General features: G+C 36.6%; 1 protein-coding gene across 9 annotated transcripts in view; it reads left to right on the top strand.

Moving 5' to 3' along the window:
- ACBD5 (acyl-CoA binding domain containing 5) overlaps window positions 1-15,479 on the top strand; it is a 42,624-nt gene that overhangs the window by 14,069 nt on the left and 13,076 nt on the right. For 5 of the 9 annotated variants that reach the window (XM_013058952.2, XM_013058954.2, XM_013058948.2 and 2 more), the window contains exons 5-10: window positions 2,136-2,250; window positions 2,349-2,381; window positions 6,463-6,597; window positions 8,111-8,317; window positions 9,465-9,571; window positions 13,537-13,798. In XM_013058952.2, the coding sequence (XP_012914406.1) occupies window positions 2,136-2,250; window positions 2,349-2,381; window positions 6,463-6,597; window positions 8,111-8,317; window positions 9,465-9,571; window positions 13,537-13,798 (859 nt within the window). The remainder of the gene's footprint in view (window positions 1-2,135; window positions 2,251-2,348; window positions 2,382-6,462; window positions 6,598-8,110; window positions 8,318-9,464; window positions 9,572-13,536; window positions 13,799-15,479) is intronic. The other 4 variants (XM_013058951.2, XM_045084956.1, XM_013058949.2 and 1 more) reach the window with 3 other exon arrangements.

Below are 15,479 nucleotides of genomic sequence, written 5' to 3'. Positions count from 1 at the left end.
ATAAAAATGCCCTCCCTAATGGCCCCAGCCTTGCAATAACAAGTACTTCCTTCTAAAAAAGACATTTTATGGTTAAAACAATTTTTTGCCCTGCTATCCATTGAGAGGAGCAGCAATTAGATAATTTACAATGAGCTCTAAAATTGTAATCACTACCACCAGTTATTTTTAGCATAGTTCATTCTGTATGATCTCTCAACACACCCCCGCCTTGTTTATTAAATTCCTTGTATGTACTAGACACTGGAAATACAGAAGTGGTCAAAACAGATGAAGGCCTTGTTCCACTGAGCTTACATAGTGTTGCAAAAGATAGGCAGTAAGCAAACAATAAAGCAGGGAGAGTGACTAAGTCTGAGGTTCTTAATTTTAAAGATGTAAGTGGCCACTTTAAACTGTGTAGAAGCTGAAAAATATGCAAAAATGATAGAGGATTTTGATTGCTTAAAGTAATAAATGTGTTCACCTTAGTGATAGAAGTAATATATGTAAATGAAAAAAATCCAAACATCAAAAAAGTATAAAACGAAAAGTGAATCTTCTCCATTCCCTCCATTTTAATTGTTTAAGTGATAATTATTTTTAGTTCTATTTTGCAGATTGAGGAAACACATTTATTTATTTATTTATTTATTATTTATTTTTGAGGAAACACATTTATGTATTTATATCTATATCTTCTCATTTAAAAAGAGAAAAAAACCAGTAATGGCATCATACTGTTACTGTTTGCTAACTACTTTTTTGCCTGTAAAAAAAAATTCAGATGTTTTCCCTATCAGCACACACAAAGCTAACCTTAAATATCTGCAGAGTATGTTCTGTATGGAAATATTTCCTTTTATCTCTTACCAGTTGGTTGCTACTTATATAGTATGCCTTTTCAGTTAATTTACCTTGCTCTTTAGGGACGCCTGGGTGGCTCAGTTGGTTAAGCAGCTGCCTTCGGCTCAGGTCATGATCCCAGCGTCCTGGGATCGAGTCCCACATCGGGCTCCTTGCTCCACGGGGAGTCTGCTTCTCCCTCTGACTTTGCCTTCCACTCTGTCTGCCTGTGCTCGCTCTCCCTCTGAAAAATAAATAAATAAAATCTTGAAAAAAAAAAAATAATTTACCTTGCTCTTTAAATTTGGTGATTCTAAATTGGCCCATAGGTGTGAAGGTGTCTGAAAGTGATGACTACCTTAAAGTATAGACAGAATAATATTACTCTAACCCCAGAATTTTCTATTGTATTTAACATTAGTGCCCTCAGTTTTTAATGTACAATTTATAGGTGATTGGGTAAAATTTCAAAAGGAGCTTATGTGAAACAGACTTCAAAATTAAGACACTTAAAAAAAAAAGATTTTATTTATTTATTTGACAGAGAGAGGGGGAACACAGCAGGGGAGTGGGAGAGGGAGAAACAGGCTTCTTGCCAAGCAGGGAGCCCGATGAGGGACCCGATCCCAGGACTCTGGGATCATGACTTGAGCCAGCCAGGCGCCCCAAGGCACTTTTAAATCTTTAATATACATTATACTTTTCTAGGAGAATATACACTTTAAGTATGTAATTAATACAGATACTTTGGAGAATCTATAAATGAATATCAAATCTCAAAAATATTATTGGGGCGCCTGGGTGGCTCAGTGGGTTAAGCCTCTGCCTTCGGCCCAGGTCATGATCCCAGGGTCCTGGGATCGAGCCCCACATCGGGCTCTCTCCTTGGCGGGGAGCCTGCTTCTCCCTCTCTCTCTGCCTGCCTCTCTGCCTACTTGTGACCTCTCTGTCTCTCTCTGTCAAATAAACAAATAAAATCTTTTTTTTTTTTTTTTTTTTTTTTTTAAGATTTTATTTATTATTTATTTGACAGAGAGAGATCACAAGTAGGCAGAGAGGCAGGCAGAGAGAGAGGAGGAAGCAGACTCCCTGCTGAGCAGAAAGCCCGACATGGGACTCGATCCCAGGACCCTGAGATCATGACCTGAGCCGAAGGCAGCGGCTTAACCCACTGAGCCACCCAGGCGCCCAACAAATAAAATCTTAAAAAAAAAATTATTAAATAAATTGTAAATATTATATTATGTGGTACTAGTGTAGATCCGATTAGTAGTTTATGATTTCACAAGATTTGTTTCTTTTGATTACAGATTCTTGAAACTATGCCGATGACTGAGAAAGTTGAAGAGTTGCTACATGTCATAGGCCCATTTTATGAAATCGTAGAAGACAAAAAGAGTGGCAAAACTTCTGATTTAACCTCAGGTTGGACTGTCTTACCTTGTTTTTAATCCAGCAACTGATCTATCGTGTATGCATTAATATTTGTATGTCTAATTTGTTTTTTTACTTTCACATGCCAGTCCGACTGGAGAAAATCTCTAAATACTTAGAAGGTAGGAAAAATGACATCCACTTAAACATTTTGTTTAAAATTTACATGCCAAAAGGGTTTTGCCCAAATATAATCCTCAAGAGTTTTTATTCCAAGCAAATACATTGCATAAAATTCAAAAATATTATAAATGCTGAAGTTTTAACCCTTCAGTTATTAAAATATGACAGGTGGCTCACTGAGTATATACAAAATTATAACAGAATTCATGATTTTATTTTGATAGATCAGACTTTCTGGTTCACTTTCTGAATTACATTAACAGTGCCATGGCTGAAATGATTTTTAATAAGGATATGTTTATAGTATGGTTTAACTATATAGTGTAGCAACCTAAAACAAGAAATCAGTGAATTCACTTAGCTTGGTCTTTTTTTTTTTTTTTTTTTGGATTTTGATTTTGTGTTCTCAGGAAAGAATTGAAAGGTTTATTTTTTTACATATGAGCAGGAGTTGAATAATAGGCAAATTTCCTGGCTTTAACTATAAACATTTGCTCTTTAATTTTTTTTTTTTTTAAGAAAGCAGAGTGAAATGAGCCTGTAAGAATTACTTCAAATGAAAATTATATATGTTTTATTTTCTTGGCATCCCTATTTACAAAGTATCTTTTACTAATTGATAGAAATTAGAGGTTTCAGAACTGTTACCTTCCCTGAGGTCTGCAGTTTGTGTCTGCGATAGAAGGCCCACTGAGCGTAACACTCATATAACCACACCCCCATCACTGATCTGCTTGTAGGAACCAAATTTTAACAAATAATTTTCCATATGAGTCATGCTAGTCAATGCAGAAAAAATATCATGTCCTCTACGTGAAGCATGTTTCCAGGATTCAGAGGGGAATAAATCTGGACCTGTTTTTTGTCGTATTTAAGCTGGCTGGAGGCAAATGTTTAAACAACTAATTATAAAGACAAGGAAGAGTGAATAACGATAATAAAGGCTCAGGTTCATAATCCCTAAGCTATAATTTAAAAGTTCAAAAAGCTTGATGAACCAGATACTGTTTTGACAACTCACTTGAGAGCAAAACCTTTACTTTAAACAACCAAAATTCTCTATCACTTTTGCCCGTTTTTCAGCTTATACACAATTTTAATGTGGCCTCTTGTGTCTTTAAAATCTAAGAACTGAATATGAACTAATTTAGCAGTAGACCCTGACCTGAAATGACATGAGGCTATTTTAAATAAATCTTTATTCTTTTAGAGTGACTATGCATACATTTTGCTGTAAAAACTTTATTATTGTTTTTTAGCGGGAGCTGCCTTAAACTCTGTTGAAAGTGTTACATAATGTGTAGTACATTTAGTATATGACATTTGCAATATTAGAAAACTGGATTTTAAATCATATCTGGATTCAAGGGTAAGGGATGTGGACGTGTACCATAATTTATTTAACCTATAACATTCTAATGGACATTTAGATTGTTTCCTCCTTTTTTTGTATTAAGTTTTTAATTTTAATTTCAGTACAGTTAACATACAGTGTTATATTTGTTTCCTCTTCTATCTTCAAAGAATGCTGCTGATGGTAACCCTGTACAAATGTCATCTAATATATAGGAAGGTATATCTGTAAGAAATAATATTAGAAATCTAATAGCCAAGGTCAAAATATATGGGTGTTTCATAGTTTGCAGTCTTGACTTTTCTTTTAACTAAGAATGGTATTAAAAGTAGCCACTTAGGGGGGCGCCTGGGTGGCTCAGTGGGTTGGGCTGCTGCCTTTGGCTCAGGTCGTGATCTCAGGGTCCTGGGATCGAGTCCCTCATCGGGCTATCTGCTCAGCAGGGAGCCTGCTTCCTCCTCTCTCTCTCTGCCTGCCTCTCTGCCTACTTGTAATCTCTCTCTCTGTCAAATAAATAAATAAATAAATAAATTAAATCTTTTTAAAAAAGTAGCCACTTAGGCCCAGTAGAACAGATGTTATCTGTGTCATATGTACTTCTTCATAGTATACATAGATAGTAAGTTTTGAAATCCAAAAGTATGAACTCTCCAACTTTTTCCTTTTTCAAGATTGTTTTGACCATCCTGGATCCTTTGCATTTCTCTATGAATTTTAGAATCAGCTTGTCAATGTTTTGCAAAAAAGGTCACCAACATTCCAATAGAGATTGCAGTGAATTGTGGTGCATTTTGAGGAGTATTGTCATCACAACAATATTGTCTTCCAGTCCATTTATTTTGTTCTTTAATTTCTTCCAACAGTGTTTTGTCATTTACACAGTGAAATACATATACCTTCTTTTGTCAAGTATACTGCTGAGCATTTTATTCATTCATTCTATTATAGATTATTTTCTAATTTCATGTTTGGATTATTCATTGTTAGGTTGTAGAAATATAGTTGATTTTTGTTGATGGATGTTGTATTCTGCAGTCTCATCAAACCTTTTGTTCTAGTAGTTTTTGTTTTTATTTTTTGTAGATTTCCTAGGATTTCATGTATACAAGAGCATGTCATTTGCAAACAGACTTTTTTACTTTTTCCTTTTCAATCTGCATGTCTTTTATTTATTTTTCTTGTTTAATTGCTGTGGCAAGAATGTCAAGTATCATATTAAATAGAGATGGCAAAAGCAAACATTTTTGTCTTAATATAGGAATAAAAAAAATGTTCAGTCATTCAAGATTAATTTTGATGCTCATTGTGAATTTTTGTAGATACCCTTTATCAGATTGAGGAAATTCTCTTGCATTTTTAATTTTTTCAGCATTATTATCATGAAAGTATTTTATTTTTGTCAGATGCTTTATCTGCATCTATTATGATAATCATGTGGCTTTTGCCCTTTATTCTGTTAGTTTGGTATACATCATTAACTGATTTTTGGATGTTGAGTCGGGTTTGCTAGTAATTCTGTGTGCTTTCTACACCTCTCACAGAACTGCTGTGATGATGCTTTTGCTGTGGTCAAGTAGTTTTGCTACAACTATCCATTTGATGGGGGTTTAGGAGATTCCCTGTTGCTTAGTTTTATTGTAGATGTCCGTGAGTGGTAGGCCTTTTTGTTTCTCGTTTTTTTTTGTTTGTTTTGGTTAGCTTTTTTTCCCCTTGTTTTTTGTTTTGTTAGTCTTGCTTTTTCTGGTTATCAGGGGAAAAAACAAGGAGGTTCATAAACCATGATGCTGCATGGTTCTCGAAGAGAGAGTAGAACACAATGGCAATGGTGGAGTTGAGTTCTTACTCTTTTGTTCCTGTTTAAGATGTATGGAGATTTTGAAATTTGATGTTCTTTGGGATGCAGGGAACCATCCAAAATGCATTTGAGTAAGTAAGAATGAGCCCAAAAGTTTATGGAGGGAGACCACTGTTCTTGACCAGTAGCCATGTAGAAGGCCTTTATTATCTTAAAGAGTGATGGAAATGGAATTCCCTGTATCTCAAAATGAGGTCCAGTAACCAACAGTATTGGCATCATGGGAAGCTTTACAGAAATGCAGAATCTTACATCACTTCAGACTTACAGATTCAGAATCTGCATTTTAACTGGATCTCCCATGCATGTTAATGTTTGAGAAGTTTTGATGTATTTACTCTCAACATATGACTGGCCAGTAGGACAATGTATGTGCCTTTTTAAGTGATTGATTGTATTAACTGATGCTTTCAAAGAAAGATAAATATAAAGCCTTAGAGGTAATAAAAGGATAAAAATTTTTAAATGTAGCTCAATTATAATATTGGTGAGATTATTGTATTTACATTTTCAATATGTCAGCAACTGTCTCTTCATTTACTATGTATAAAGAAGATTGCTCATCTCTAACTTTACTATTTTGATTGATAATTATCTTAAAAATAACATTATGTTCTGTCTTGTTTAGGAAGAATTTAAGATAGCCTTTTTGTAAACTGATTTTTTTGTTGTAAACTGATACTTGAATAAGTTTATTTATGTAATATATGTATACTTCTAGTCAAAGAAAAGAATACTGGTAATTATATGTCAAAATTTTAAGTCTTCAAAATTATTGTAGTAGTTATTTGTAAATGACAGTATTATTTGTAAATTACAGCTTTCTACTATGTTAGAGCACTAGCGATTAAGTCATCATTTCGTATTTTAGATCTTGGTAATGTTCTGACTTCTACTCCAAATGCCAAAACTGTTAATGGTAAAGCTGAAAGCAGTGATAGTGGAGCTGAATCTGAGGAAGAAGAGGCCCAAGAAGAGGTGAAAGGAGCAGAACAAAGTGATAATGGTAATCTTTGGATGATGAGCTAATAATTTAACAATATGGAGTGGTTTGGGCTGATCTGGTGTTGTATGAGAATAGTGTGTATGGTGGGATGTGGGCTGTTGATCTTATAACCAAATTCTTTGGGGGCCAAAAGTACAGGGACAGTCAGCCTCATGTGTAGACAGAATAGATGGACTTGAACACTAACAATAATAGACTACTTCTCTAAAGGTGCTGCCTGAAACGCTGTGTTAGAAATGTACTCATTTTATGGAGGGCCTGGCTGACTCAGTCAGTAGAGCATGTGACTGCTGATCGCAGAGCCCTGAGTTCAAGCCCCATGTTGAGCACAGAGTTTACTTAAACAAACAAAAAGAAATGTATCTGGGATGCCTGGGTGGCTCAGTGGGTTAAGCCTCTGACTTTGGCTCTGGCCATGATCCCAGGGTCCTGGGATCGAACCCCACATCGGGCTCTCTGCTCAGTGGGGAGCCTGCTTCCCCCCCCCCTCTCTCTGCCTACTTGTGATCTCTCTCTCTCTGCCAAATAAATAAATAAAATCTTAAAAAAAAAAAAAAGAAATGTATTCATTTTAGGTATTTTTCCAAATATGACTATCTATACATTACCAAGGAGAGGAGACAGGTTAAACTCTCAAGACCTTATCAAGAATAGAAAGGACTCTGGGGTGCCTGGGTGGCTCAGTGGGTTAAACCTCTGCCTTTGGCTCAGGTCATGATCTCAGGGTCCTGGGATCAAGCCCCTCATCAGGCTCTGAGCCTGCTTCCTCCTCTCTCTCTGCTTGCCTCTCTGCCTACTTGTGATCTCTCTCTCTCTGTCAAATAAATAAATAAAATATTAAAAAAAAAAAAGAATAGAATGGACTCCAGAGAATTGGATACAGGAAGAAGTTTTGATGAAGAGGGAACATTGGAGTCATGGCGTACTGCACTGGGGGGCCTTGTTAGTAAGAGTACCAGTAATTCTTGGGAAGACTATTTGAGAAAGGGGAGGCAGGAAGGCACTAAAACAAATGGCACAACTTAGTTTTGCCTTTACTTTCTAGTAAGATGTGACAAATAATACCTTCTTTGAAGGATATTTTTATTGACTGCTTTGTACTGCTGCATCTTGTAGGGCAATTTGCCTATACTTGAGAGAGTGTAAAGATCTTGAGAGGTTGTTTTAGGGAAGCGTCACTGGCTCAGTTGGTAGAGCATGTGACTCTTGATCTTGGGGTTGTGAGTTCTAGACCCATATTGGGTGTGGAGCCTACTTAAAATAAAATAAAATAAAATAAAATAGCTTCTAGAAGACTGACAGGGAACTGAAGCAGTTTTGAGTGTGCTCTCAGCATACAATAAACTCCTTTTCACAATAAACTCCTTTTCATAGAGTACGCCATCTCTCTGATCCAAGTCGGAAACTGATCAAAGGGATTATGCTGGGTTGGAGAAATGATTACTTGCTATTAGGACATGTATACAGAAGTTGACCTGCTATGAATTTTATGAATCTCCCTACTTTCTTATAGTAGATAAGAAAATGATGAGGAAATCTGCAGACCATAAGAATTTGGAAATGACTGTTACTAATGGCTATGACGAAGACAGCTCTGCTCGGGATACACAGAATGACATTCATGCCGGTTCTTCCTTGAGTGGCAGAAGTGCTGAAGAAATAAAGGCTGTAGATGAAAACTTGGAGCAAACTGGAAAAACTGCTGTCTGCATTCACCAAGGTATTGTCCCATAATAGTTATGTGTCTAGCCTCTTTCCTGTGAATGGCATATTGTTTTCATGATATTAGGATGTTTAGGAGTAGTTTTGAATTTAAAAACCTCTTATTCAGGGGGGAGCTGAGTGGTTCATTCATTTGAGTGTTTGACTCTTGATTTTGGCTTGGGTCTTGATTTCAGGGTCATGAGCCCACATCGGGCTCTGTACTGGACATGGAGCATATTGAAGAAAAGAAAGAAGGAAGGGGGAGAGAGAGAGAGAAGGAGGGAAAGAGAGAGGAAGGGAGGAAGGGAGAAAGGAAAGAAAAAATTCCTATAAAAAACTCTTTTTGGGGGCACCTGGGTGGCTCAGTGGGTTAAAGCCTCTGCTTTCGGCTTAGGTCATGATCCCAGGGTGCTGCTCAGCAGAGAGCCTGCTTCCTCCTCTCTCTCTGCCTGCCTCTTTGCCTACTTGTGATTTCTGTCTGTCAAATAAATAAATAAAGTCTTTAAAAAAAAAAAACACCTCTTTTTCAATAGTGTCTTAGGGATTATTAATATTATAAGGGTGAATAGCTTTGAAAGGTAATGAATTAGGGGCAACTTTTATATTTATTGAGACATTTGTTATTGTGTTTTCATATGGCATTTTAAAATAAAAATTTGAAATTATTTTACTTTTATTCCTGATGTTTCTTTTAACCTAAACATATGATGCCTTTGCTCTCCATTCAGCAAGATAAGTCATAGTCTTTTCATATCTTAGGACTCTAGAAGTGAGCCTATGGTATGTATTTGATGAATTATGAACATTGCTGCAATTCAGTTAAGAAAGTGGAAATATACTCATCGACTATAACAACTGAACTTGAATAGTTGCATACCAGTTTAGGCCTCCTAGCTGGTAGTCAGTTTTCTCTTACAAGGTTATTAAGTTTAGTATGATTCAATATGGACAGTAATTGCATGATAAACTACTTTATAATCTTTTCAAATAAAAGTTATCAACTAAATTTAAAGTTTTGTCAAGTTAAAAGAAAAAATATGGCTTAATAAATCAAATTTGTCTCTAGTATGAAAATAAGAGCTGATAAATTTTGAGAATGGAATAAATGCATTTTTCTTCAATTAGAGAATAATAATTCCACCTGGACATTTGTTCATTTTTAGAAATAAATGATGATCATGTTGAAGATGTTTCAGGAATTCAGCATTTGACAAGTGATTCAGACAGTGAAGTTTACTGTGATTCCATGGAACAATTTGGACAAGAAGAGGTAAAAATGACATCTTTTAATTGGTAAATTATCAAAGTGATATATCAGAATTCAGTGCATAACTTCTATTATTTATTTATTTATTTAGAATTTTTTTTTTTTTTTTAAGATTTTATTTATTTATTTGACACAGAGAGATCACAAGTAGGCAGAGAGGCAGGCAGGCAGAGAGAGAGAGAGAGGAGGAAGCAGGCTCACTGCCGAGCAGAGAGCCTGATGCGGGACTCGATCCCAGGACCCTGAGATCATGACCTGAGCTGAAGGCAGTGGCTTAACCCACTGAGCCACCCAGGCGCCCCTATTATTTATTTTTTAATTCTAATTTTAATTTTTATTAAAAAATTTTTTTGAGAGAGAGAGGACACATGTGCTAGGTAAGGGGAAGGGGCAGGCAGAGAGGGGAAAGAGAGAACCTCAAGCCGACTCCACACCCAATGCAAGCCCGACACGGAGCTCAGTCTCACCATCTTTAGATTATGACCTGAGCCAAAACCACGAGTTGGACCAATAGCTGACTGAGGCACCCAGGCACCCTGTATAACTTCTTTTAATAGCACAGGTACATGTTCTTCGTCACTTTGAAAATAACCCATAAAATATTTAAGCATTTCTATTTAAATTATTTTTGTGACTTTAAAAATACATAATATTCCTGAATATTCAAAAATATTTAAATATTATAATCTGTAACATATTTGTATTTTAAATATTCTGAGGGAGGTGGGATCGGGGAGGCAGAGGGTAAACTCTTAAAACTAGTCCCTATGTTTGAAACGTTGATTGACAGTCAAGAAAAGTGCATAGGTTTCAAATAAATCTGTCCTTCACCCTGACTTTTTTTTTTTTAAGATTTTATTTATTTATTTGACAGACAGAGATCACAAGTAGGCAGAGAGGCAGGCAGAGAGAGGGGAAGGGAAGCAGGCTCCCCACTGAGCAGGGAGCCCGATGTGGGGCTCGATGCCGGGACTCTGAGATCATGACACGAGCCGAAGGCAGAGGCTTTAACCCACTGAGCCATTCAGGGGCCCCTGACTTTTTTTTAAAAGTGTAATTATCATACAATACTATATTAGTTTTAGTGTACAACATGTTGATTCGGTGATTCTATACATTACTTCCTTGGTGCTCACCATGGTAAGTGTAGTCACCATACAACTCTATCACAATATTATTGACTCTATTTCTTAGGCTATACTTTCTACCTCTGAGACTTATTTATTTTATAGCTGGAAGTTTGTACCTGTTCATCCCCTTTATCTATTTCACCCATCCCCGCCACACCTACCTCCCCTTTAGCAACCACCAATTTGTTTTCTGTATTTAAGAGTTGTTTGGCTTTTGTTTTTGTTTTTGTTTTTTAGATTCCATACATAATTGAAATCATGTGATATTTATCTTTCTCTGTCTGACTTATTTCACTTAGTCTGATACCCTTTAGGTCCATCCATTTTGTTGAGAATGGCCAGATTTCATTCTTCTTTAATGGCCAATAGATGTTCCATTGTATGTATGTGTATATATATACACACCATATTTTCTTTATCCATTCATCTTATTGGACATTTGGACTGCTTCTGTATCTTGGCTTTTGTAATGCCGCCATAAAATAGAGGTGCATATATCTTTTCAAGTTAGTATGTTCCTTTTCTTTGGGTTAATACCCAGTTGTGGAATTACTGGAATGTTTGGTATTTCTATTTTTAGTTTTTTAAAGAAACTCCATACTGTTTTCCATAGTAGCTGCACCAATTTACATTCCTACCAACAGCGCACCAGGGTTCTCCTTTCTCCATATCCTCACCAACACTTGTTACCTCTTGTTACCCAGCCATTCTCATTGGTGTCAGGTGTGTAGTGCTTTTTGGATACAGTAATGTTTGGATACAGTAATGTCTGTCCTTACCTAGGGTGTAAAAGCATTGCATCTAATGGGTTTAAGACCTCATGCTTTCAAAAGACCTCATGCTCTCACTTAAAAAATTATTGTTTGAAAGAAAGTCAGTTTTTTATTTCATAGTTTCTGTTTTCAGTTCAGTTTAAATAAGTTATATAGCTTATAGATCCCTTTCTGAAAGGTTGAAATTTTGAAAGATTGAATAATTGCTTTGTAGAAGCTAAAAATAGAAAATGATTCTAGAATAGCCATTTAGTGGAATAGAGATTAGGTTGGAAGTGCTGTTCTGAAACTGAAAAAGGTATTTGAGATAGGAAATATTTTTTATATATACATATACTCCTGACATCATTGCAAACAAGCAGACCAATACAGACAGGTTTACTTGGAATTTTGTTAGGTGGATTAGATTTCCAAGATTCTTTTTTTTTTTTTAAGATTTTATTTATTAATTTGATAGAGAGAAATTACAAGTAAATGGAGAGGCAGGCAGAGAGAGAGAGATAGGGAAGCAGGCTCCCTGCTGAACAGAGAGCCCGACGCGGGACTTGATCCCAGGACCCTGAGATCATGACCTCAGCCGAAGGCAGCGGCTTAACCCACTGAGCCACCGAGGCGCCCCTCCAAGATTCTTTTTAATGGTAACAAATGTTTTATTAAATTTCCAATACGCTATGTACAACTTAGAAATATTTGCCATATACATCATTCTGATACATTCCTCCCTTTGTATAATACCTTGATTTCAATTTTTTCATCCTCTTTTGACCCCTTAAATTTGGTGTCAGGGATATATCCCTAGTTACTACTCCCTTGCTTTCTGCCATCAGCCACATGCTGCTGATTCTAAACCTGTTATCTCCAACATATATCTCTGAATTCTAACTGCCCTATTAAACATGTTGCCTAAGCACCTCAATTTATAATTATCTGTAACTATACCATTATTTCTTTCTGTTCCCCTGAAACCTCTTTGTCCTCTGTATTCTTCTCTTGGTGAGGATCACAAAACCATCTGGTCTTTTCCTTTCCCTTACTTCCCACATTCAGTCTTCAACTCCTGTTGATTCTGTAATCTCAAAAGTTCTCAAATCACCCTCTGTCCTAACACTACTCCATTGGTACAGGCTGACATCATTACTACACCTTCATATCATTTCTTCAAGGAAGCCTTCACTTAGCCCCAGGAGGGCACCCCTCCCGTGGGCTCCTGTAGCAAACACCCCTTGTCTATCTTTTTCGTAACACTTAACCCAACTATGCTGTAATGATCTGACTTCTTTCACTCCCTTTTCAAGACTAGGAGCCTCTTGCAGACAGAGATTTTATCTCTTTCTCCATATTATCCTTAGAGTTTAGCATAGGAAGTAAAATAAGAATCGACAGGGGCACCTGGGTGGCTCAGTGGGTTAAGCCTCTGCCTTCAGCTCAGGTCATGATTTCAGGGTCCTGGGTTCGAGCCCCGCATCAGGATCTCTGCTAAGCAGGGAGCCTGCTTCCTCCTCTCTCTCTGCCTGCCTCTCTGCCTACTTGTGATATTTGTCTGTCAAATAAATAAATAAAATCTTTAAATAATAAAAAAAAGAATAAGAATCGACATTTAAAAAAAGTCTTTTGGATGAACACTGACCCATTAGAAGAGTTCATTGCCAAAATTCCTCACTTCTTTGCTCATGGGTAAATAATTTCTGTCCCATTTCTTTCCTATATAAAAGGCAGAAGATGAATTGAGTAACTCTTTAGAAAAGTATTTCCTGTCATAACATGAAAAAAGTTTTTTTTTTTTTTTTAAATATTTTATTTATTTACTTGAGAGAGAGACAGTGAGAGAGAGCATGAACGAGGAGAAGGTCAGAGAGAGAAGCAGACTCCCCATGGAGCTGGGAGTCCGATGCGGGACTCGATCCCGGGACTCCAGGATCTTGACCTGAGCCGAAGGCAGTCGTCCAACCAACTGAGCCACCCAGGCGTCCCAACATGAAAAAAGTTTTATAAGAACAGTAATTCTTCTATTATCATAGAAACTTATGTTTATAGCTTTTAACTAAGTGTTGTTTTAAATCTGTAGTCTTTAGACAGCTTTACGTCAAACAATGGACCACTTCGATATTACTTGGGTGGTGATCCCAATCAGCCCTTGGAAAATTCTGCTTTTCCTGAAGAAGGATCTCCTGGAAATGGCAACATTGGGGATATGCAGGTGGTAGCAGTTGAAGGAAAAGGTGAAGTAAAGCGTGGAGGAGAAGATGGCCGAAGTAACAGTGGAGCACCACACCGAGAGAGACGGGGTGGAGAAAACGAGGAATTCTCTAATGTCCGAAGAGGGAGAGGTGTGTATTGTTTTCTCTTCTCACTGAGTCTCTTTATAAACTATAGTAAAACGGGAAAAAACGGGAAAGTTTCAGGTAGGAGAGACATTAAAACTATCCATTTACAAAGGGAATGTTATAAATTATCCTTACATAACATCTGACCAATTTTTCTTAACTCCTAGTTCTCTCTTTTGACTTTACGAGGCATAATATTTTGTCTCTGAAGGTATGAGTTGAGGGGCAGGGAATATTCCTATTGCTACATGTTTTACACAGTTTTTTGAGGTAGCCATCTTTATGTTCTGTCACTCCCTCTTCCCCCCAAAAATCACTAATTGGTTCCTCCAGTTGCATTTCTGCTTTTATTTGCTACTGTAGGTAAAAATGTGAATTCTGTCTTTTCCTCATTTCCCTACTTAAATCAAACTATAGCATTTAAAGCTAACAAATCAAGTAGTAAAAATAAAAGAACATTTTAACAATACGAAGGTAAACATTAAGAATAATGGGATCAGGTAATAGAATAGAGTTGAATGGGGAAGAAAAGTAAGTATATATTAATTTAGAATTGTTCATAGTTAGGAATGAATAGGTACTGTCACAAAAGAGAATTAATAGAAAGACAAATACCATATGATCTCATTTGTAGAGTCTTAAAAAAAAGACCAAGCTAAAAAAAAAAAAGAAGACAAGACTTATAGAGGATAGATAGATTGATGATTGCCAGAGGCAGAGGTGGGGTGGGGGGATGTGAAATGCATCAAGGATCAAAAGGTAGGTTGCCTGGGTGGCTCAGCTGGTTAAGTAACTGCCTTCGGCTCAGTCATGATCCTGGAGTCCCGGTAGGTATCGAGTCCTGCATCCGGCTCCCAGCTCCATGGGAGTTCGCTTCTCCCTCTGACCTTCTACCTCCTCATGCTCTCTCTCACTCTCTCTCTCTCAAATAAGTAAGGAAAATCTTTAAAAAAAAAAAAAAAAGGTAAAAACTTGCAGTTATAAAAGAAATAAGTCATAGAGATATAATGTACAGCATGGTGACTGTAATTAATCATACTGTATTGCATATTTGAAATTTGCTAAGATAGTAAATCTTGAAAGTTATCATCACAAGAAAAAAAATCTGTTACTGTGTGATGACAGATGTTAACTGGATTTATTGTGATTATTTTGTAATATATACAAATATTGAATCATTATGTTGTACACTTAAAAAAAGGAGAATCTGTATATAATTTTATGAGGTCATAAAATGTTGAAGGATTATCTGTGCATCTGGTTGAAAAAAATCTATATAAAACAAATGAAGACATGGGGGAAAAAAGAGAGAATTAATGGTATTAAGGAAATTATCATTTAGGACACCTGGGTGGCTCAGTTGGTTAAGTGTCTACCTTTGGCTCAGGTCAGGATCCTGGGGCCCTGGGATGGAGTCCATGCTCAGTGGGGAGTCTGCTTCTCCCTCAAGCTTTGGCCCTCCCATCTGCCCCCCTCCCCCCTGCACCCCTCTCCCCTGCTCTTACACTTTCGTGCACACACTCTCTCAAATAAGTAAATAAAGTCTTTAAAAAAAAAAAACGAAAATTATTGTTTAAACAATAGCCATTTACACATGCGCCAAATTGTACATATTTAACAAAGAAGAGAAAGATCACAACATATTTTTAGAGCCTTGGATTCAAGTGCCTTCCCTTAAGCAATT

The sequence above is a fragment of the Mustela putorius genome, unplaced genomic scaffold (assembly GCF_011764305.1).
Source record: "Mustela putorius furo isolate JIRA1106 unplaced genomic scaffold, ASM1176430v1.1 tig00000827_pilon_pilon_pilon, whole genome shotgun sequence".
Taxonomy (NCBI): Eukaryota; Metazoa; Chordata; class Mammalia; order Carnivora; family Mustelidae; genus Mustela; species Mustela putorius.
This window is presented reverse-complemented; position numbering and strand designations above follow the sequence as displayed.